Source organism: Schistocerca serialis, chromosome 3 (genome assembly GCF_023864345.2).
Source record: "Schistocerca serialis cubense isolate TAMUIC-IGC-003099 chromosome 3, iqSchSeri2.2, whole genome shotgun sequence".
Taxonomy (NCBI): domain Eukaryota; kingdom Metazoa; phylum Arthropoda; class Insecta; order Orthoptera; family Acrididae; genus Schistocerca; species Schistocerca serialis.
The window spans coordinates 849,392,899-849,414,695 of NC_064640.1; the positions used below are offsets into that span (position 1 = coordinate 849,392,899).

The window sequence follows — 21,797 nt, forward strand, 5'->3', positions numbered from 1 at the left end:
GCTTTGCACTGTGGATGCTATTTCCTGACACATCATCCCCTATGCTCATAGCTTTATTGCCATGAACACATTTCCCAGTAACCTGCCAAAATGAATCCACCACTTAAATCCTAATCCTTTCAGTCAATAACATTCTGCCCTATAATTCTCTCTTTTGAAGCCTAAATCTACAAAAGCTCCATGGAATTGTGATGAGTATCAGTTTTGCATTAAATGCTAACCTGTTTGTGGGCAACCTAAACAAATAATCCATACATGTTTGACCCCTAACAGCCCTTGTTTGGTTTAAATTAATTGACATCATCTTCATGTTCTTGGGTTTTTTTTTCAAGTTGCTTCATCATCATCATCATCATCATCATCATCATCTCCAAAACCTGCTTCATCTGACCATCAATGAGCTACCTTCCCAGATGTTGATTTCTCTGTTTGAGATGGCTCAATAAAACCACCTGTTGATGTCAAACACAAAAACCACCAACTGTAACCCTATTTTATTAGCAATATGTTCCCACTCCATGAAAAGTTTCTTTCCACTAACCTTAAAACATTTGGATGTTGTTTCTGAAATCTGAAACAAGAGTTGACAATGGAGTTGACCACACAGATGATGCATTTTAATATCGATTTACTATATAAGCTGTATGTATGTTTTGTGAGTAAGTATGTACTGTCCTAATGTATCATTCAAATTGTAGGTTACAAAATTCATCTATGTGTTGTTAGCTAGTGTTAATGTACAGAACTGGTCAGGTAAGGAAGTTTGAAGAAACATAAAATAATTAATGCAAGCAACTTATGTCAATACACATTAGAAAAACCATCATATAGATCAAAGCAGCACAGCACCCATGATTCAAAATGGTTCTTTTATTGCATTTCAAGTCATCATCTACTACTCTTCTTCTTCTTTTCCTTCAGCATTTTTCCCATGTGCCTGCGGGGTCCCCTATATGGGTCCGTTGTCTCCATTTTGCTCTATCAAGGGCTGCATCAGGGTGGATGTTCACACATTTAAGGTCTTTATGAATTGTATCAGCCCATTATTGCTTAGGTCATCCTTAGGGTCTGCTGCTGACAACTTCAAGTGTGTAACCCACCTTGGCAATAGAGTCATCACCAGCCCGTAAAACATGCCCAAACCATCGAAGATGACACACACACATCTTGTTTTTACAAAAAACAGACACAGAAAATATAATCCCCTAATCAATATTATTTTTGATATCAAATTCTAATATACTATCAAATAGATTAATTAAATAGTAGTACACAGAATTGAAAGTTTAATCATCACTTCAAGTCATACTCTAAAACCAACATGTGTAAATGCTGTATCACCACATGGACTATCTTTTTCTTTCTCTACCTCTTCCATTTGTTTCTGCAACTTGATTGTTTCTTTTTCCAGTTCTTTTACCTTCTGGTGGAGCCTGAGAACCAATTGAACACCTTCAGTCTGAAAACAAAGATAGCACTGGAAAGCATGACTAAAGCACATGAATCAATAATAAAGCTTCCTTACTGGTAGAGTTTTACTTCCATATCCTGTATTTTTGAGGTGAAAAGCCTGGTTTTCAATAATATTGGCAAACACAATTTGAATGTCTTCTTACATAGCAAAGTATCTACCAATGAGTCAAATTTCTTTTCATATTAAAGTACATACCATGGTCTTTATATTGGTGTCCCAAGATGAAGTTTCCAGAAGAATGTGGAAATGGAATTGATCAGACTAATTATAACTCACCTCTCTGGAGACCTGAAGAAAAATGTTTCTGGCTACAGATTTGCTTTGGATGAAGAGGTGCATGTCTGGGTACAATCATGGTTTGGTAGGCAACCACAAACATGTTTCTATGATGGTATTTACTGTGTATCACATAGTGGGTTAAGTTTATCAACAGTTATGGTGATTACTTTCAAAATAATGAACAGTTTACTTACTTTTTCCATCTGATTTCCAGGTAAATTCATTACATTTTATATTTTGTACAAATTGGTAACAATGAATAAAATTATAAACATATTTGCACATACTTTTTTGACCATATACGCTATAATGAAATTTATTTTGGAAGCTTCAAAATGGCTGACAGTTCTTGCAGTAACTCGTGGAATGGTATTCTGTGTGCACTCTACTGGGAAAACATTCAGGAATATGACAGGAATGATCATTTGGGGGAAAAAATAATAATCTAGTGAACTTGGGCTCTGAAATGCATACCTTAAGATCTGTGAGCACTTATTCAATAGAAGAGATACATTTCCCAGTAGTAAAGATGTACATATTCTCATAGAGCTTAAGGAATGCATTTTAGAGCCCATGCTTACTAGACTTTTTTCCTTGGAATGGTCCTTCTCATCATATCCATGAATATTGACAAATGCTCTTGGGACACCAGTATAAAGGCCAAAAGGCCATGGTATGTACTTTAACACTGAAAAAAATTGAGTCATAGGTAGATCCTTTGCTACAGAAGAAGATATTCAAATTATAACCATGTTTATGGTTCATTTTACAAGTGCTGGAATAACCAAAGTGATCATACATTCATCATCAGGTGGATATATTTAAATTAACAGAGCATAATATTGATACTGTTCCATCTACTTCAGCAAGCTGTGGAACCTGAATAACGATTTTTTTCTTTTGCTGGAATTCCCTTCCTCCTTTTAACATTCACATGAGACAAGCCTGAAGTTTTAATTATTATTTTGAATTTGAAAAATATGTGAAGACAAAATTGTTTAATCTGTGTAAGTTATCTGATTCTGCATTACCCCAAAATGCACCAAAATGCATTTCACCTACAAGTAAATCCCATAGTATACAGACATTGCAAACACAAGATAAACACAGTGGGGGATAATAAAGGAATAAAAACTTACATCTTCCCCATGGTCAGATACACCACTTATAGTTTTATCTTGTGCACTAACAGTGATTGGACTATAAAAAGAACACTGATGAGTACTTTTAGAATGCCCATGCCATTGCAGGTGACCCATTTCATTCTTCAAGCTTTCATTTTGTTTTTTCAATAGGTTGTGCTCTTCCAGGAGTTTCTGATATCCATCTCTATCTTTGCTCAGCATCAGCCTTTTTAGCTCAACACAAGCCTGTAGATTCTCTACTAAAATTAAAGAAAATTATTGCATAACATCACTAAAGTATATACCATTTAGGGTAGCATGTCCAGTGGAAACAATTAACTGCAGTATATCCTTAAAAGGGTGTCTTCATTTTAGCATACATAATATACTAGTCTCAATGAATGTTGATAGCATCAAAAGAAGCATTATTGGAAATACAAATCTGAGTGACTACAAAGTAAGTGTATACATTTTTTTAGTGCCATGGACTAATAATAATACAAACATGAATCATTCTGATAAATTTAAGCTCAACTATAATAAGATAGTGAATGATTAACCAAAAACAAGCATAAGTCACCAACTGAAAAAGCTGTTGCTCTTCTGCATAGTTTTACACTCCTGTATACATAGTACAAGGTGCTGCTTTTGTATTCAAAGGAATTTTTAACACAGAATACTGACAGTTAAAAATTACACACAAAGTCTTATCAATTTTGAATATTATAGGCTCAATAATGAAAAATAATGGGCCAGAATGAAGTCCTCAAATGAGTTTAAATGCAATGTCATTTTTCCAAGAATGTTGTTTCAAGATTGAACAATGTGTGAGAATAGAAGAGATGAAAGTATTTATTAGTGTCACTTTCCACACAGTAGCTGCTTGATGTCAGCTAGGTAGTTCAATCACAAGCTTTCCTGTGGATTTTTTAAAATGTGAGTGGCAGAATAAATTGTTATAAGAATGATTATATTTGGCATCTGCAGGCTTTTCTTCTCCCATCAATATGGTCCTGAAATATTACAATGAATTAACAATTACAATTAAGAATTAACAATTGCATGAAATAAATACACCCTGATATCAAAATTGGTCCAAACATACAGAGGCATTCACTACCAAAGAGAACTTTATACACATACAGCTGAGGAAAAGATACCAATGTGTTCAGCACACTCTAAAGATATGAGCCTATATCAGGCTAGGGGTATCATAAATCCCATATGCTCTCCTAAATAACATCTCAGTGAAAGTGCCTTACAAATGCCTCTGTTTGGCCTGTTACCAACTATTAAGTGTGCATCTACATTCTGTGATTCTGTGGATAACTGATAAGCAATGGTGTCACATTGTGGTGTTGGAGACAAGTATGGAACAAATGGGAGGTTGAGGTATGGTTGATGGTCTCCCAAACCTAGCATAAGGTGGGAGACACCTCAACCACAGCCACCCACCCCCACCACGAAAGTAGTTGAAAACATTATGTTATTGTTATTGTTGTTGTTGTTGTTGTTGTTGTGGTCTTCAGTCCAAAGACTGGTTTGATGCAGTTCTCTGTGCTACTTTATCCTGTGCAAGCCTCTTCATCTCTGTGTAACTACTGTAACCTACATCCTTCTGAATTTGCTTACTGCATCCATCTCTTAGTCTCCCTCTATGATTGTTTCCCCACACACTCCCCTACAGTACTAAATTTGTGATCCCTTGATGTGTCCTTCCAACAAATCCCTTCTTTAATTCAGTTGTACCACAAAATTCTCATCTCCCCAATTCCATTCACTCTATACTCAATGTTAACAAATTTCTCTCCTTCAGAAATGTTTTTCTTGCCATTACCAGTCTACATTTTATATCCTCTCTACTTCGACCATCACCAGTTATTTTGCTTCCCAAACAGCAAAACTCATTTCCCAATCTAATTCTTTGAGCATCACCTAATTTAATTCTATTACATTCCATTATCCTCATTTTGCATCTTATATCCTCCTTTCAAGACACTATCCATTATGTTCAACTGTTCTTCCAAGTCCTTTGCTGCCTCTGGCAGAATTACAATGTCATTGGTAAACATCAAAGTTTTTATTTCTTCTCCCTGGGCTTCTAATTCCTACTCCAAATTTTTCGTTTGTTTCTCTTACAGCTTCCCCAATACACAGAATGAATAACATCAGGGATAGGCTACAAGCCCATCTTACACCCTTCTCAACAACTGCTTCCCTTCGGGCACCTTAACTCTTACAAGTGCTATCTGGTTTCTGCACAAATTATAAATAGCCCTTTGCTCTCTGTATCTTACCCCTACCACCTTTAGAATTTGAAAGAGTGTATTCCAGTCAAGTAGGTCAAAAGCTTTCTCGAAGTCTACAAATGCTATAAATGTAGGCTTATCTTTTCTTAACCTATCTCTATGAGAAGTCGTCATATTGCCTCATGTGTTCCTACATTTCCATGAAAACCAAACTGATCCTCCCCAAGTTGGCCTCCACCAACTTTTCCATTATTCTGTAAAGGATTCATGTTAATATTCTGCAACCGTGACTTATTAAGCTGATAGTTCAGTAATTTTCACACCTCTCAGCTCCTGACCTCTTTGGAATTGGAATTACTACATTCCTCTTGAAGTCTGCAGTTATTTCACCTGTCTCATCCATCTTGCTCACCAGATGGAAGAGTTCTGTCGTAGCTGGCTCTCCCAAGGCTATCAGTAGCCCTAACAGAACGTTGTCTACTCCTAGGGCCTTATTTTGACTTAAGTCTTATAGTGCTTTGTCAAATTCTCCATGCAGTATCATATCTCCCTTCTCATCTTCATCTATGTCCTCATCCATTTCCATAATGTTGCCCTGAAGTACATCTCCCATGTATAGACCCTCTACATGCTCCTTCCACCTTTCTACTTTCCCTTATTTGCTTAGGACTGGTTTTCCACCTGAGCTCTTGATATTCATACAGGTGGTTCTCTTTTCTCCAAAGGTCTCTCTAATTTTCCTGTATGCAACATCAATCTTACCATTAGTAATATATGCTTCTACATCTTTACATTTGTCCTCTAGCCATTCTTGCTTAGCCATTTTGCACTTTCTGTCGATCTCATTTTTTAAACATTTGTATTCCCTTTCACCTACCTCATTTATTGCATGTTTACATTTTCTCATTTCACTGATTAAATACAATATCTTTTATGTTACCCAATGATTTCTACTACATCTTTTTACCTGCTTGGAACTCTTCTGCCTTCACTATTTCATCTCTCAAAGCTACTCATTCTTCTTCTACAGCATTTCTTTCTCCTGTTCTTGTCAGTCATTCTCTAATGCTCTTTCTGAAACGCTCTACAACCTCTGGTTCTTTCAGTTTATCCAGATCCCATCTCTTTAAATTCCTGCCTTTTTGCAGTTTCTTCAGTATTAATCTACAGTTCATAAACAATAAATTGTGGTCAGAGTCCACATCTGCCCCTGTAAATGTCTTACAGTTTAAAACTGGTTCAGAAATCTCTGTCTTGCCTTTGTATAACAATCTGAAACCTTCTGGTGTCTCCAGATCTCTTTCACGTATACAACCTTCATTCACAATTCTTAAACCAAGTGTTAGTTATGATTAAATTATGTCCTGTGCAAAGTTCTACCAGGCAGCTTCCTCTTTCATTCTTTTCCCTCCAGTCTCCATTCACCTATTACTTTTCTTTCTCTTCCTTTTCCTACAGTCGAATTCCAGTCCCCCATGACTATTAAATTTTCATCTCCCTTAACTATCTGACAAATTTCTTTTTCCTCACCATACATTTCCTTAATCTCATCTTCATCTGCAGAGCTAGTTGGCATGTAAACTTGTACTACCATGGTGGGTGTGGGCTTTGTATCTAACTTTGCTACAATAAGGCTTGCACTATGCTGTTCATAGTAGCTTACTTGGGTTCATATTTTGTTATTAATTATTAAACCAACTCCTGCAAAGCCCCTATTTGATTCTGAATTTATAACACTGTATTCACCTGACTAGAAGTCCTTCTGTTCCTCTTGCCACCGAACTTCACTAATTCCCAGTATATCTAGCTTTAACCTATCTACTTCCTTTTCGAATTTTCTAACCTACCTGCCTGATTAAGGAGTCTAACATTCCACACACTGATATGCAGAATGCCAGTTTTGTTTCTCCTGATAATAACATCCTCCTGAGTATTCCCCACCCAGCGATCTGAACGGGGGACTATTTTACTCAAGAGGATGTCATCATCAAGTAACATGCAGTAGAGCTGCATGCTCTTGTAAAAAAAAATACTGTTTTAGTTTTCTCTTGCTTTCAGCCATTCACAGTACCAGCACAGTGAGGCCATTGTGGTTGATTTCACAAAGCCAGATCAGTCAATCATCCAGACTGTTGCCCCTGCAACTACAGAAAAAGCTGCTGCCCCTCTTCAGGAACAACATGTTTGCCTGGCCTCTTGACAGATACCCCTCCATTGTGGTTGCGCCTCCATTACAGCTATCCACACGAGGCATGTAAGCCTTCCCACCCATGGTAAGGTCCATGGTTCATGGGGGAGAAAACATATCTGACAAAAAACCAATTTCATGGAGAACAACAGGAAACCAGTCCAACTGCCCATGAGTCGATTGTCAATATTAGAGGCAAAGAATTAAAGCCAGGAGGGGGCACTCTACCAGGTTGTGTGTACTACTGTCTGTAAGGTCCCATATCCACAATGTGGAGGTGGCTTGTTACATGAAGTAAAGCTGTGAGTTAGTCTGGTATGAGTGATAAGGAAGCGACATAGAACAGTAGATCCCTTCTGGGAGGGATGGAAGGAGGAGTGGCATGTAGTCTCCCTTATAGTGTGGAGTTTATTAGAAGGGGCAGTAGCCCACCAGATGTTCCAACTCAGTCTGAGCAGAGACTATTTGCACTGGAAAATGTCCATCTGGGGTGATCAAAGTATATGTGGGCATTTAACTGCTTTTCTAGTCAAATGGTCAGCCAGTTCATTCCATTGGATAGCCACATGACTTAGAGGTCAGAGAAAGACAACTATGCAGGCAGTGTGACTAAGGTAAGAGAGGTTATAAGTAGCCAATATTACAGGATGACAAGAATAGCATTAGATAAATGTCCAGAAAATTGCTCCTTGAGCCACAAATTAAAGAGCTATTAACGGAGGCCAGTTTCAGAAAACTTAATGCTCTGTTAATTACTATCAGCTCCACTGTGTGAACACTACATGTTCCTGGGGCTGAATGTAAAAGCACATGTCATCCTGTCTATGGTTTCAGAGCATAAATGAGAGGTAACACCCTGATACTAAAACTCAAAGTAACAGATGCTGAAAAGTCATGGTGGCAATGTAAACTCTACAACCATGAAACAGATTGGTCTTAATTCATAGCTTGGGTATTGACCAAAGGGGAGGATGCAGGGAGTATGTTCTCAAGAAGTTAAGTGGAGATCCCGGCACAGGGCTGTGAGACATACGCCAACTGGTAATCCTATCAGGGGGTTGGTGTCAGGAGATCAAAGCCAAAAAATATGTTGGGTTAGGTTGATTTGGGGGAAGAGACCAAACTACGAGGGCTATCCACAAAGTACATTACATTTTGGAATTAAAAATAAATAAAGGATTGGAATTTTTTTTTACTATATACATATGAAAGCCACACTTAAATTCTACTTTTCTACATAGTTGCCAATTAAATTAAGGCACTTATCGTAGCGATGGATGAGCTTGGAAATTCCTTCATCGTAAAATTCGGCCACCTGCACCTTCAACCACGTGGTTACCTCTTCTTTTGGGACAGAATAGGTGTGATTTTTGTGGATTTCCTGGAAAGAGGCACTACAATAAACTGTCAAAGGTATTGCCAAACTCTGCACAAACTCAGAAGAGCAATACAAAACAAGCGCATGGGAAAGTTGGGCTCAAAGATCTTGCTGATTCACGATAATGCCCGGGCCCACACGGCAAATGCCACTCGTGAAGTTCTCGAATCTTTTAAGTGGGAGTTGTTTCCTCATCCGCCGTACAGTCCTGACCTGGCACCGAGCGAATTCCACTTATTCCCAGCGATGATGAAGTAGTTGGCTATGCAGCGTTTTGATGACGACGCACAGCTTCAAGAAGAGGTAACCACTGGGTTGAAGGCGCAGGCGGCCGAATTTTACGACGAAGGAATTTCCAAGCTCGTCCATCGCTATGATAAGTGCCTTAATTTAAATGGCAACTATGTAGAAAAGTAGTATTTAAGTGCGGCTTTCATCTGTATATAATTAAAAGAATTTCCAATACTTTATTTATTTTTAATTCCAAAACGTAATGTACTTTGTGGATAGCCTTCGTATAAGGTCATTGGTCTCATTGGATTAAGGAAGGATGGAGAAGGAAGTGAACCATACCAGCATTTGCCTGAACTGATTTAGGAACATCACAGAAAGTCTAAATCAGGATGGCCAGACAGGGTATTGAACTGTCGTCATCCTGAAAGTGGGGCCAGTGTGCTAACCACTGCGAGACTTCTCTCGGTCAAAAATGTGTGATCATTTGGATGATTAGGGAATTGTCTGATGGTAACAGCATAAGTGAGCAACAGTTGGTACTATCAGAAATAAAGAGGGAAGATTCTTGCTTCAGCAAGAAGTGTGTCTAGGGAACTAGTCAGGAAGGTGCCAGTGGCCAGTCTTACCCCATGATGACTGACTGGATCTAACAGTTTCAAAATGTAAAAGGGTGCCAAAACACAAACCTGGCAACCATAGTCCAACTGTGGCAATAGCAGGGCCTGATAAATACAGAGAAGAGTAGTGCAATCAGCACCTGAAGAGGTGTGGGCAAGAAAGCAAAGACTGTTAGTCTTTAGTTGACAAATATTGTGCAGCCAAGTCAGTGTTGAGGCTAACTGACATATCTGTCAATGGACAAAGGGGTTTTTTCCTAGCTTAAGAACTAGTATGATGATACTACCTAACCATTGTGAAGAGAAATATGGTTAAAGATCCTCAGTACATGGAGCAACTGAATAATATTCATTCAGATGTTGGATCATCTCATAATGAATTTAATCAAGGCCTGGGACCATACTGTGAGATGAGGAAAGTGCCTGAAGTAGCTCCAATGCAGTGAAATGTTCATAGTGCTCCCTTTATTCATTTTTACTGCATTTAATTAGATAGTGAACCTCAGAATTTAGTTGCCTGAAAGGGCGGATGGTGGATTTCCTGGAAAGAGGCACTACAATAAACTCTCAAAGGTATTGCCAAACTGAATAGGCATTGCAGTTTCTTTGGTCCACCATGGCACATACAATGGCGGAGGCAACATTCAGAAAGAGGAATAGCAGTTCCAGCAGCATGGGAGATTGTATCAAAGACATCTCCCACAACCTTGTTGAAGCAATCTGACAAACAGGCAACATAGATGATAGCAAAAGCATACAACTGTCATTGGTTCTCTGAAGTGCCAAACATGGTTATTGGTCCATAGGGCTGCGAGAAGTGGTAGGACACTGAAAAATGGTCACTGTACGAAGCTCATTGGGTACAGGCCATTCTAGCGAAGCCATGAGCTTAGGGGAAAGAGATCATAAGGTCAGCAGCTGAATAGGCGCTATGGGAAGCAACAAAGTGGCTAGGAGTATTGTCATTGATGGGAGACAGACCAAGATTGGAAAGAAGTTAGCTAATCAGAAGGCCTAACCAGAAGAAATGGAACTTCCCCAGGGCATGATGATGTGCACTGTAATTGTAAAGTAAGAGGAAAGGGCGGGACTGATTGATTAACTGAGAGAGTATGGGACCAAACCGTGAAGTCATCAGTCCCGCGATTCCAAAGGGGGTTACACTAGAAAGAGAGTCCACTAGAAATGAAAAGATTCAATCAGAGGAGCAAAATTATAAAAGAATGAACATTAAACACACACAGTATAAGCATAAAAGGTGAGACCAAACCAAAAAACTGGAAAAAGGGAAAGGGGGGGGGTTGGGGGGGGGGGGGGGGTGGAGGCAGTCATGGGATCACAAACCGTGAAGACTGCTAAAGGAGTCCCAATCACAACCAACCTGCCCCTGCTCCAAGACAAAAGGAGAACCTCATAACTGGAAATAAAACCACTTCCATAGAGTAATGTGAGGACCAGGTCAATCATCTGTGAATCATCCGCTGACATTAAACTTAAGGAAGCAAGGAGACTATACTTAGCATGAAGGGTCGAAAGAAGGGACATGCCACCAATATGCGAGATTTCGCCAGTCTGGCGTCACAACCACATTGTGGGGGGAGGGTCGTTATGTAGGAGGAAACAATGGGTGAGCCGGGTATGGCCAATAAGTAAACAACATAAAACAGTGGACTCCTGAGAGGGGGCCGAAAGAAGTGCCCCAAACTGCAGTAGAATCCTTGATTGTGCGGAGTTTATTACCATGAGCAGTAGCGCTCCAGATGGCATTCCGCTGTTGGGCAAAGAGAGATTTGACATAGATCCACATATCCGCAGTTGGAATCGTGAAAGGAAAAGGGGGTAAGTATCTGCTGCTCTAGCCAAACAGTCAGCCAATTCATTCCCTGGGATTCCTCCATGACTTGGGACCCAGACAAAGATGACTTAACAGGCAGCATGCTCAAGGGCAGAGAGAAAGTCATGGATGGCGGAGACCAAGGGGTGATGAGAGTAGCATCGATCAATAGCCTGAAGGCTGCTCATGGAGTCTGAACAAATTAAAACACTATGGAGGGAGGCCTGAGAAACAAAAAAGGAGGGCCCTGTAAATGGCTAGAAGCTCTGCTGTAAATACACTACATGATCCTGGCAACAAATAGTGCTCAAAGCTGGTAAGAGACGTGAAAGCATATCCCACCTTATCAGTAGTCTTAGAACCATCAGAGTAAAATATGGTGGCACCCTGGAACTCTGCAAGGATGGCACATACAAGATGCCAGTAAACCATAGGATCAACATAGATCTTAGGACCCTGGAAGAGAGTGCAGATGGAGATCCTGACAGAGGGTAGTGAGATGCATGCCAACTGGCAATCCCACCCTTGGGCTGGTGTTATGAGGGAGACATTCCTCATTGGTGAAGACTGCAATGTATGGAGGATGGTCAAGGAAGTGGTGAATGGCAACTGCACAGGAAACAAGGAGTTGGCTCTGTTGGATGTCTATGGGGGGAAAGGAAATTCACGCTTATGTGAGGAGACTATCAACAGGAGTAGTGCAAAGGGCACCAATAGCCAGATGCACCCCACAATGATGGACAGGTTCAAGGAGTTTATAAGTGGAAGGAGCTGCTGAACGATAAACCTGACTACCATAATAGATAATAGAGTCTGGACAAAACCAGAGCATGGTGGAGAAGGAGGAGGAGGAGGAGGAGGAGGAGGAGGAGGAGGAGAAGAAGAAGAAGAAGAAGGAGAGTGGAATGGTCTGCACCCCAAGATATGTGGGCCAGGAGGTGGAGAGCAGTAAGCTTCCGTATGCATGTAGTTTTTAGGTAGTGAATGTGGGGCAGCTATGTCAGCTTGTTATCAAAAATAAGGCCCAAGAAACGGGACTGTGTTACAAAATCAAGGAGCTGGTTGCCTATGTAAAGTTCTGGATCAGGGTGTTGTGAGTTGACAACAAAAATGCATAACCTGCGTTCTGGAGGAGGAAAACGGGAAGTCGTGGGTGGTGGCCCACACAGAGGCCCATCGGATGGTGCCTTGGATCTGGCACTCAGCAGACGTCATCGAGTGGGAGCTGCACCAGGTGCAAAAATTGTCAACGTACAACGCCAGGGTAACTAGAGGCCCAACAGAGGTCACAAACCCATTAATGGCAGTGAGGAAGAGAGTAACATTTAGCACAGAACCCTGTGGTGAAGTGCCAACTTGAACTCGGAAGAACCAGTAAGATAAAAACTCGCAAATAAAAATCTGAAGAGGACCATGGAAGCCCCAGTCATGGAGGGTAACTAAAATGTAATGGCACCAAGCCATCTCATACACCTTATGTAGGTAAAAGAACAGTGGGACAAGGCGCCAGCAGTGAGTAAAAGCCTGTCAGATGGCTGATTCCAATCAGAGTAAATCGTCAGGTGAGAGAGTGGGGTGGGGCTGCGGTAAGGACGAGGGATGAAGGGGGGCATGGTAAGAGGAGGAGGAGGAGGAGGAGGAGGAGGAGGAGGAGGAAAGGAAGTAACAGAGGCAAAAGTTGAAGATAGTGATCCCGGATGGAGTCTCTCATACTTTTGGCGAGCCTCAGTGTAAGACAGGCGATCCAGGGGCTTATATTCTTGTATCTTCTTTTCTCTCTTGTAAGCTGAGCAATCTGGTGAGTGAGGGGAGTGGTAGTCAGCACAATTACCACACACATGCAGCGGAACAAGGGCTTCCCTCATGGACGGGGTGGTCACAATCACCACACAAGGGGCCGCTGTACATATGCCCAAAACGCAACCCCCAAGAGCACCACATAGGTGGAGGGATGTACAGCTTCATGTCACATCTGTAACAGATAACCTTAACCTTCTCTGGGAGGGTATCCAACTCTAAAGCCAGGATGAAGGCGCCAGTATTGGTGCAGTTGTCTTTGCAACCCTTCTGCACACGTCGGACAAAATGAACACCATGCCACTCCAGATTAGCCTGGAGTTCCGCATCAGTTTGCAGGGCAAGATCCCTATAAAAAAAATGACTCCCTGGGTCATATTCAGAGATTGGTGAGGAGTGATAGACACTGGGACATTGTCAAGACGATCACAGGCACAAAGAGCTGCAGATTGGGTGGCAGAAGTAGTTTTGATCAACACGGAAGCCAATCACATCTTACTAATCGACTCCACTTCACCAAACTTGTCCTCTATATTTTCCACAAAAAACAACGGCTTTGTGGTGGTGAATTTGTCCCTCCTATCTGTCCTAGTACAGATGAGGTAACAGGGAAAAGGTTTCAGCTCCATGGGAGCCTGGCCCTCCTCCCATGGTGTAGCCAGGGAGGGAAAAGTTGCCAGGTCATGTGAGACAGCATTTAAGAATCCTTCGCCATTTGAAGAGATGGCTGTGTGAGAACAGCCAGATTTTTGCAGCTTCCGCCAAGCATCCACCCTGATATCACCCAGTGCAACCAGGGGCTCTCCCCATGGGTGTCACCCAGTCACAGCAAGGGCCATCTGGCACAGTGGCTGTTGCCAAGAGTTCCAATACTCCAAGAAGACAAGCAACTACTCCTTGGCATACACGGGGAGGGAACAACTGAGGTATCAGCAGTGTGATCCCTGTGTTGTCAGGGGGCTCAGCCATATGGGTACATAACAGCCCCACCACAAGGACTGGCTACACGTGCTGGTGACCTAGCAGTGTGGAAGGGGGCTAGACTGGGAAAGAGAGAGGGGAACTGAGAAGGGAGAGGAATCCACACCGTAAATGCTCGGGAGGGAGTTCTTCCCCATATGGCTCACAATAAAAACAGGAAATTTTGAAGTGGAGGTAAAACCTCAAGTGGGGACTACAACGTCAAAAGGGTGAAAGAACGGGCAAAAGGAACAAAATTGCAACCAATACAGGAAACAAGGAGAATAGCCAGGTCAACATAAAGCAGAACACCAAGAGAGGGGAAGGAGGTGGCAACAGGGAAGGAGCAGGGATAGGGAGGGAGGGGGCAGGGAGAAGGAAAAGCAGCGAGGGAATGAAAAATGAGCTGCAATAACTAGGGGCCTCATGTGCACCACACACGAACTCACGAAAGAACCATGAGCCCACTGGAGAGGAAAGATGGGAGGGGGAGGGGAGTTGTTGGATTAAGTTGGTCATCTCAAGGTAAATAATAGCCTGCCATGGAGGTGGTGGTGATTGCTGAGGTCATTCTCACATGCACTGCAATTGCTTCCACTGTAGTACAAATAGAAATTCACACATTGATGGCATGATAACAATGCAGCATTGGGAAATAGTCATCAGTGAAGCATGTTTGTTATAGAGCAACATGAATTGTAGAAGATGAGTAAATGAGATAATGTAGTTCTGGCAGGTGACAGTAATATCCATTACGGTTTGATTAGATCATCATGTGCTGGGTGTCCTGATTAGGCTAGAAGGGCCAGAAAGATCAGTTGTGCCCCAGAATCACTACCTGTCATCAGTGGGGATGGAATCATATTGATTAACATTTGTTCCATATCCAAATGAGTGGAGAGATCTGATGCCTCTGGAGTCACTGGAATGGCCTTCTCCTGGTATTTCCCTTCTGCTTCACAACCTTTGGTCACTGACATTCTTGTGAGGACTTATCAAAAATGGTTCACATGGCTCTGAACACTATGGGACTTAACTTCTGTGGTCATCAGTCCCCTAGAACTTAGAACTACTTAAACCTAACTAACCTAAGGACATCACACACACCCATGCCCGAGGCAGGATTCGAACCTGCGACCATAGCCGTCGCGCGGTTCCAGACTGTAGTGCCTATAACCGCTCGGCCACACCGGCCGACGAGGACTTATCCACAGCAGTTGTGGATAAGGATGAAGGGCAGACAACTCTGGCACCCCCAGGATGTGGCAACTCCAGGCAATAGTTGGTGTCAAACCTCTGACCTTGGGGTTTCTGGAGAAAGGGGTCCCGAGAGGGAGCCCTGCTAGAGGAGAGAGCTGCTTCTCTGGATGGGAGCAGGATGTGGTTCCCAAAGATGGGGCCATGGAAACCATGAGAGAAGGGCAGAGGCAGGATGTAAGTATTCATTTTTTTTAAGCATCAATATGTGACAGGTGCTCAATTTTTTATATTTTTGTACTTTTTTTTTCTTTTTTAAATTTGGGCAAGTCAGTAAATGTGGAGGATAGTGTTTTTTTTTTTTTTTTTTTTTTTTTTTTTTTGCATTTGAGACACAAAGAATAAACCACCATTTGACTGTAAATTACTATATTTTTCTTCTGTACTACCTATATTTCACATTTTACATAGTTATTGAGTACAATGCTAAAAGCTCTTACACCATTAAGACATCATATCTAGTTATATCTGGTTTTTCACCATATACAATGTGTTAATTGTCGAAGAACTTTTAGCATTGTACTTGATAATGGCATAAAATCTGAAATATAGATAGTACAGAAGAAAAATACAGTAATACACAGTCAAATGGCGGTTTTTCTTTTAAAAAATACTGCATGACTGTGACTCAGCACAATCAAAAACCTTTTACAAAGGTGGTTGTTTAAAAGGCTCTTCATGGAATGGCCATCTACAGTTGCCACATTTTATGGCATGTGGCAGGATGACATATGACCAAAGCATACACATTGGAAGGACCTCGTGGGTGATACGACATAATGTTTCATTTCACACCTGTACACCATGATTAACTTCCTCTGGGAGGAGATTTGCTTCAATTACTAAGATGAAAGCAGCTGTATCTGTTCGGTTATTCTTTGGACCTTTTTGTACATGCAAAAAAATGGAAACCATGCCATTTGAGATTAACCTATAGCTTCTTGACTATCTACAGTGTAAGGTTTCCTTGGACCGGATTAGAGATTTACATGGGGCAATAGAGAGTAGTCAGGAGTACTGATTGCCATGCAGTGGACCTGGGTTAAATTCCCAGTACTTCTGGGATTTTTCCTTGGTGGGAACACTGGAACAGGGTTCACTCAGCCTCATGATGCCAACTGAGGAGCTACTTGACCTAGAAGTAGTGGTTCCAGGTTATGAAAACTGACAGTTGGGTCAGCCATGTGCTGATCTGACACCCCTCCATTGCACATCCAATAGTCCCATTGACTGAGGATGACACAGCGGTAAGTCAGTACTGACGAGCCTGCCAGGGCTCAAGGACAGAGTTCAACTTAGTGAACAGTCATTGGTAAGCTACCCAGTCGTCCACATGTTTAAAGAGCTTGAGATTGTGCAGCAGAGGTGGCCTTAAAAGTGATCCATTGTGCATTTCTCACAGGGAGTCAACTACAAATTTATCTTCAATTTGTTCTACACAGCCGGCCGAAGTGGCCGTGCGTTTAAAGGCGTGGCAGTCTGGAACCGCAAGACCGCTACGGTCGCAGGTTCGAATCCTGCCTCGGGCATGGATGTTTGTGATGTCCTTAGGTTAGTTAGGTTTAACTAGTTCTAAGGTATAGGGGACTAATGACCTCAGCAGTTGAGTCCCATAGTGCTCAGAGCCATTTGAACCATTTTGTTCTACACAAAAATAATGGTGTTTTCACTGTAGAAGTATTCCCATTTACTCTAGTACATACCAGGTACCGAATAAATTTTTTTGCTCCCAGCTGTCTGGCCCATTAGGTAGACAATGTTGGGAATTGTTTTTGTGTTTTATTCATCTCATGATGTACATTTGCAATCCATTTGGTTTGCATATAGGAGACATGTCAAAAATCTAAAAAACAGTTACAATGATTTTTACATTAATAAATAATAGCACTATAATAAATAATAACACTATAAGGATATTTCTTAGAACGTGTAACACATTGTCCAGCTCAAAAATTTCCAGTTTGTCCTGCATGAATTCATCCACTGAGTACTAACACTTCCGTGTCAGTACCTCATATAGCTTTCTTTTAAGTGAGTCTAAATTCATCTGCATTAACATGTTCCCTTTTAATTTATTACAAATTTTCATTCCCATGTATTGAGGTCCCTGGGCATACAGTCTGATGTGGTGTGTGGGGAGCATAAAATTTTCTGTTTCTAGTATCACGTGAATGGACAAAATGGTTTCTCTCAAATAATTCATGTCTGGTGTACAGAAATATAATAATCTCATAAATGTATAGGGATGGCGGAGTTAATATTTTAGGTTTTCTAAATACTGGTCAGCATGGTTCTTTGTGATTTGCACTGCACATATTTTGTATGATTTTTTCTGTCCTTTTAGTATCTGCACTATTTGTCGAGTTACACCAAAAAACAATACTATACCTAATAATGGATTCAAAGTAACTTGTATATGCTACTTTTTGTGTGTCCATGTCAGTTGCAGTTGATAATATTTGCATTGCAAACGCAAAGCTGCTCAGTTTGTTTGCCAGGTATTCAACGTGTGCCAGCCAGCTCAAATTTTTATCTACATTTAAACCCAAGAATTTGACTGAGTCAGCTTCTTCTATAGGTTTGTTGTTGTGTACAATCTTAGTCTGCTCATTTTGGACTGTTTGGTTTTGAACTGCATCATGCGAGTCTTAGATACGTTTAGATTCTACCCATTTAGCTGAAACCAAGTTTCTAAAGCACTGAGGGTACTGATCACAGATTTGGGAATTTTTTTCTGAATCCTGATCTTCAACTAAGATAGAAGTATCAACTGCAAACAGAACTGATGGGGAGCTGATATTTAATGGTAAGTGATTAACATAAAAGAGAAATAGGACTGAGCATAATATGGAGCCTTGTGGAACAACCTGAAATATTTTTTTTTTTTTTTTCCAGTCAGAAAAATAGTATATTCCATTTGAAGAAATGATAACTCTTTACTTTCTGTTGGATGAGTAGTATTTAGGATTTAAGTCATTGTAGGGCACTGCCAATAATGCCATATTTTTCAAGTTGGTAAACAAGCAATGTATTGTGTACAGAATCAAACACCTTTGTGAGGTCGCAGAAAATTCTTGCCATCTTATTTCTCTTGTCTAATGATGTACTTATTTTCTCAATGAAACTGTTTACTTCATCTATAGCGTTTTCCCCCTGCTGAAAACCAAACTGATTGTTTAGAATAACAGAATATTTTGCAATGAAGTTTTGGATTTGTGCAACAGAAAGTTTTTCAAATAAAATATTTTAGATAGGACTGGGAGAATTGAGATAGGATGATAATTTCCCATGATCTCTCTTGATCCCTTCTTGAAGAGTGGTTTGACTTCAGCATATTTTAGTTCCTCTGTGAAACAGCCCTCTTCAAAACATTGATTCATTATTTGAGCTAGTGGGTTTGCAATTTTATTGTGTACTACTTTAATAACTTTGGTGGGTATTCCATCCCAACCCGCAGATTTTTTGTTTCTCAATGTTAGAATAGCATTTTCTACATCCTCCACAGAAACTTTTAAGAATTTTGTAAAGTTTTCAGAGTTTTCACCTAGGACAAAGGGATTTACTTTGTTGTGGCAATCTATTACATCTACATCAGACTTTGCTACATTTATAAAGAATTTATTACAATACTCTGCTATTTGAGTTGCATTTACAATAGTATTTCCTTCAATGTCAATTTTTGAAATTGCTTGGTTACAGGTTTTAACACCTAACTCAGATTTAATGACTGATCACACAGCCTTTGCCTTATTTTTATGGTTTAAAATTAGCCTGTTATCTGCCAGTTGTTTTGCTGCCCTGACAACTCTTTTAAATATGGTTTTATAGAGTCTAACATATTTAATGAAATCTTCTCTGTGCAGTTGCCTTTTCTTTACACTGAAAGTTTTTATGCCCTGGGTAATCCACTTTATTTTTTTTATTTTATTGCTGCACAGTCTAGGTGGAAATGTTTCATTAGATACAGCAAGATGACTATTTAGGAATTTCTCAGGGTTTTCATCACTTGAGTTACAATGATCAAAAGGACATGTTTTCTCTTATAGCTTATCACTAAATGTTAGCAAGTTTTCTTTGCTAAAGTTCCTGCTCATATGGGTTCTCATACATGAAAAGTTCCTGTGTCTGTCTTTGGCAGCTCAATGAACAATGCACAACGATCTGAAATACCTGGATCTGGAAAAAATTTATACACATCTTCATATACATAATTAGTTAGAACATTGTCAATACACGTTGCTGATTTCCCATTGTCTCTGGTAGATTCAAGGAAATTTAACTTGAAACCATATTTTTTTTACTAAGTCATTGAATTGAAGTGTGGCTACAATCACACATGATAGCAATATTAAAATCAGCAGCTATTACAATTTTTTTCTTTTTTTCCTCTACAAAAGTTTTCTAGCATAATTTGAAGCTTAGATAAGAATAGTTCTGTTGTTGATGCCCCCAGAATTCTGTATATTGAGATTATTATGACATTTGTCAGTGAGTCCACTAATTCTACAAAACAGCTCTCAAACACACATTCTTCATTTAAATAATTAAAACAGTTTCTCATCTCATAAAGTTTATATCACTATGTAGAAGTATACATGAGCCTCCACGTGACTTGTTTCTTCTGCAAAAGTTACTTGCTTATCTGAAGTTTCCTATATTGTTTAGAATTTTGATTGTGTCCTCTGTAAACCTGTGCTCATTTAAACAAGCACCTCTTAGATTTGCACATTCTGACAGAATGATTTCCAATTCATCTATTTTGGAGCTTTTGTTGTTAGAAGCATCAGTGTTGAAACCATTTATATTCCAGTGGATACCATACCTACTTTCACTATTATTTATGGGCTTTAGCACATTTCTCACCAGCAGAACTGGAACTGTCTGCACTGAAATTCCTAGACTTCTCTGATGAGACAACCAGATCAGAACAGCCATTGTGGAAATTTAATTTTCAATGACTGATGTGTAAAATGTCTGCCTGATGCCATCTACTCCAGTCTAGGGCTCTCCCTAAGGACAAAACTCATCCACAGCAGAGGCCATCTGGCACAATGACTACTGCCGGGAGTTCTGATGCCCCATGAAGTTGAGAATCTACTCCTTGGCATGCATCAAAAGTTAGTATCGGAAGTGTGATCCCTGTGTTGTCAGAGGGCTCCACTGAAAGGGTATGCAATGACCCCACCATGTCAGATTGGCTACCACATTGGCTTTTAAGCACGTGTATGAGTCTAAGCAGTTATTGTCCACAGATTATCTTTAACACTGTATGTAGTGGATGCTACTGACAGTGTTGTTCTCCAGTTGTTCCACATTACAGAAAAAAATTAAAAATGAAGATTAAACCTAGAAGGGAACTGAAATTGGTGTAATATAATTAAATGAAGATTTCAAGGAAATAAAGCAGAATCTAGGCAACAGCCAGGTCAGCATCAAAGGTTGCCTCCATGAGGAAGTAAGATGAGTATAGTTGGAGATGGGAGACTGCAGCACGAGAAAGCAAGGAGATACTACAATAGATTGGGGTGCCGTGCTCACCATGCATGTACTAATGGAAGAGTTATGAGCCTCTTGGTGGTTGGTGTGGGTGGGGAGGTGGGGGAAGGGGACAGCAAGTGGCATGGACAGAGTGGCAGCATAAAAAGTAAAAGAGAGGAAGGAAACAAAGGGGTGCAAATGAAGGAGATAAACCATAGAAAAGAGGTATTAAGTGCTGATGATCCCAAGTAAGTAATCTCATCTGCAAGCTGTATGTCAATATTACAGATCTACAAAATTTAACTGATCAAATAACTTTCAAATTTAAATAAATAAATCAAAGTAGAAACAAAGTAAAATAATGTTGGTGAAACTTTGGTATTTATGAATGACATATGTTTAATGTGCTACTGGTTTACCTGCTGCTCCAAACTGATTAGATTTTATTCTCTCATTTAATTTGTCAAGCTCAGCTTTTAATCTAAGATTTTCTTTATTAATTCTTTCTACTTCTTCTGCTTTTTCTTTTTCAAAATGTTCCTTTTCATTAATTATAGTCATTTTTTCTTTCCTTTCATTTTCAAGCAAGCTTTTCAGAGTTTTTAAGTCTTCATCCTTTCTCTGCAACAAGGCAACCATCATTTTTTTCTCTGTCTCCACAACTCTCAAGGCATCAAACTTTCGTTTCATTTCGAGTAATTCTATCTGTGCCATCCTTAAAGCATTGTTCTCTCTAACCTGCTAACAAATTGTAAACAAGCAATTTTCAAAAACAAATTGGTATCATCTGCATTACTGGTCAGCAATATGACCTCACATTCAGGAACATGCATAATATCATGAATGTGAAAAGAAATCCTACCTTCAGATGCCATTTTAACTGAGTTACAAATAAATTAAATTCAAGCTATAATACAGAAACAGTCAC

At 40.1% G+C, this 21,797-nt stretch overlaps 1 protein-coding gene across 1 annotated transcript in view; it reads right to left on the reverse strand.

The window, feature by feature from the left end:
* Positions 1-21,583, reverse strand: part of LOC126471263 (unconventional myosin-Va-like) — a 131,293-nt gene extending 109,710 nt beyond the window's left edge. Inside the window, exons 1-3 of the mRNA XM_050099381.1 lie at positions 21,289-21,583; positions 2,893-3,137; positions 1,310-1,459 (exon numbers count right to left, since the gene is read on the reverse strand). Coding sequence (XP_049955338.1) covers positions 1,310-1,459; positions 2,893-3,137; positions 21,289-21,583 — 690 coding nt within the window. The remainder of the gene's footprint in view (positions 1-1,309; positions 1,460-2,892; positions 3,138-21,288) is intronic.
* Positions 21,584-21,797: the final 214 nt, after the last annotated feature.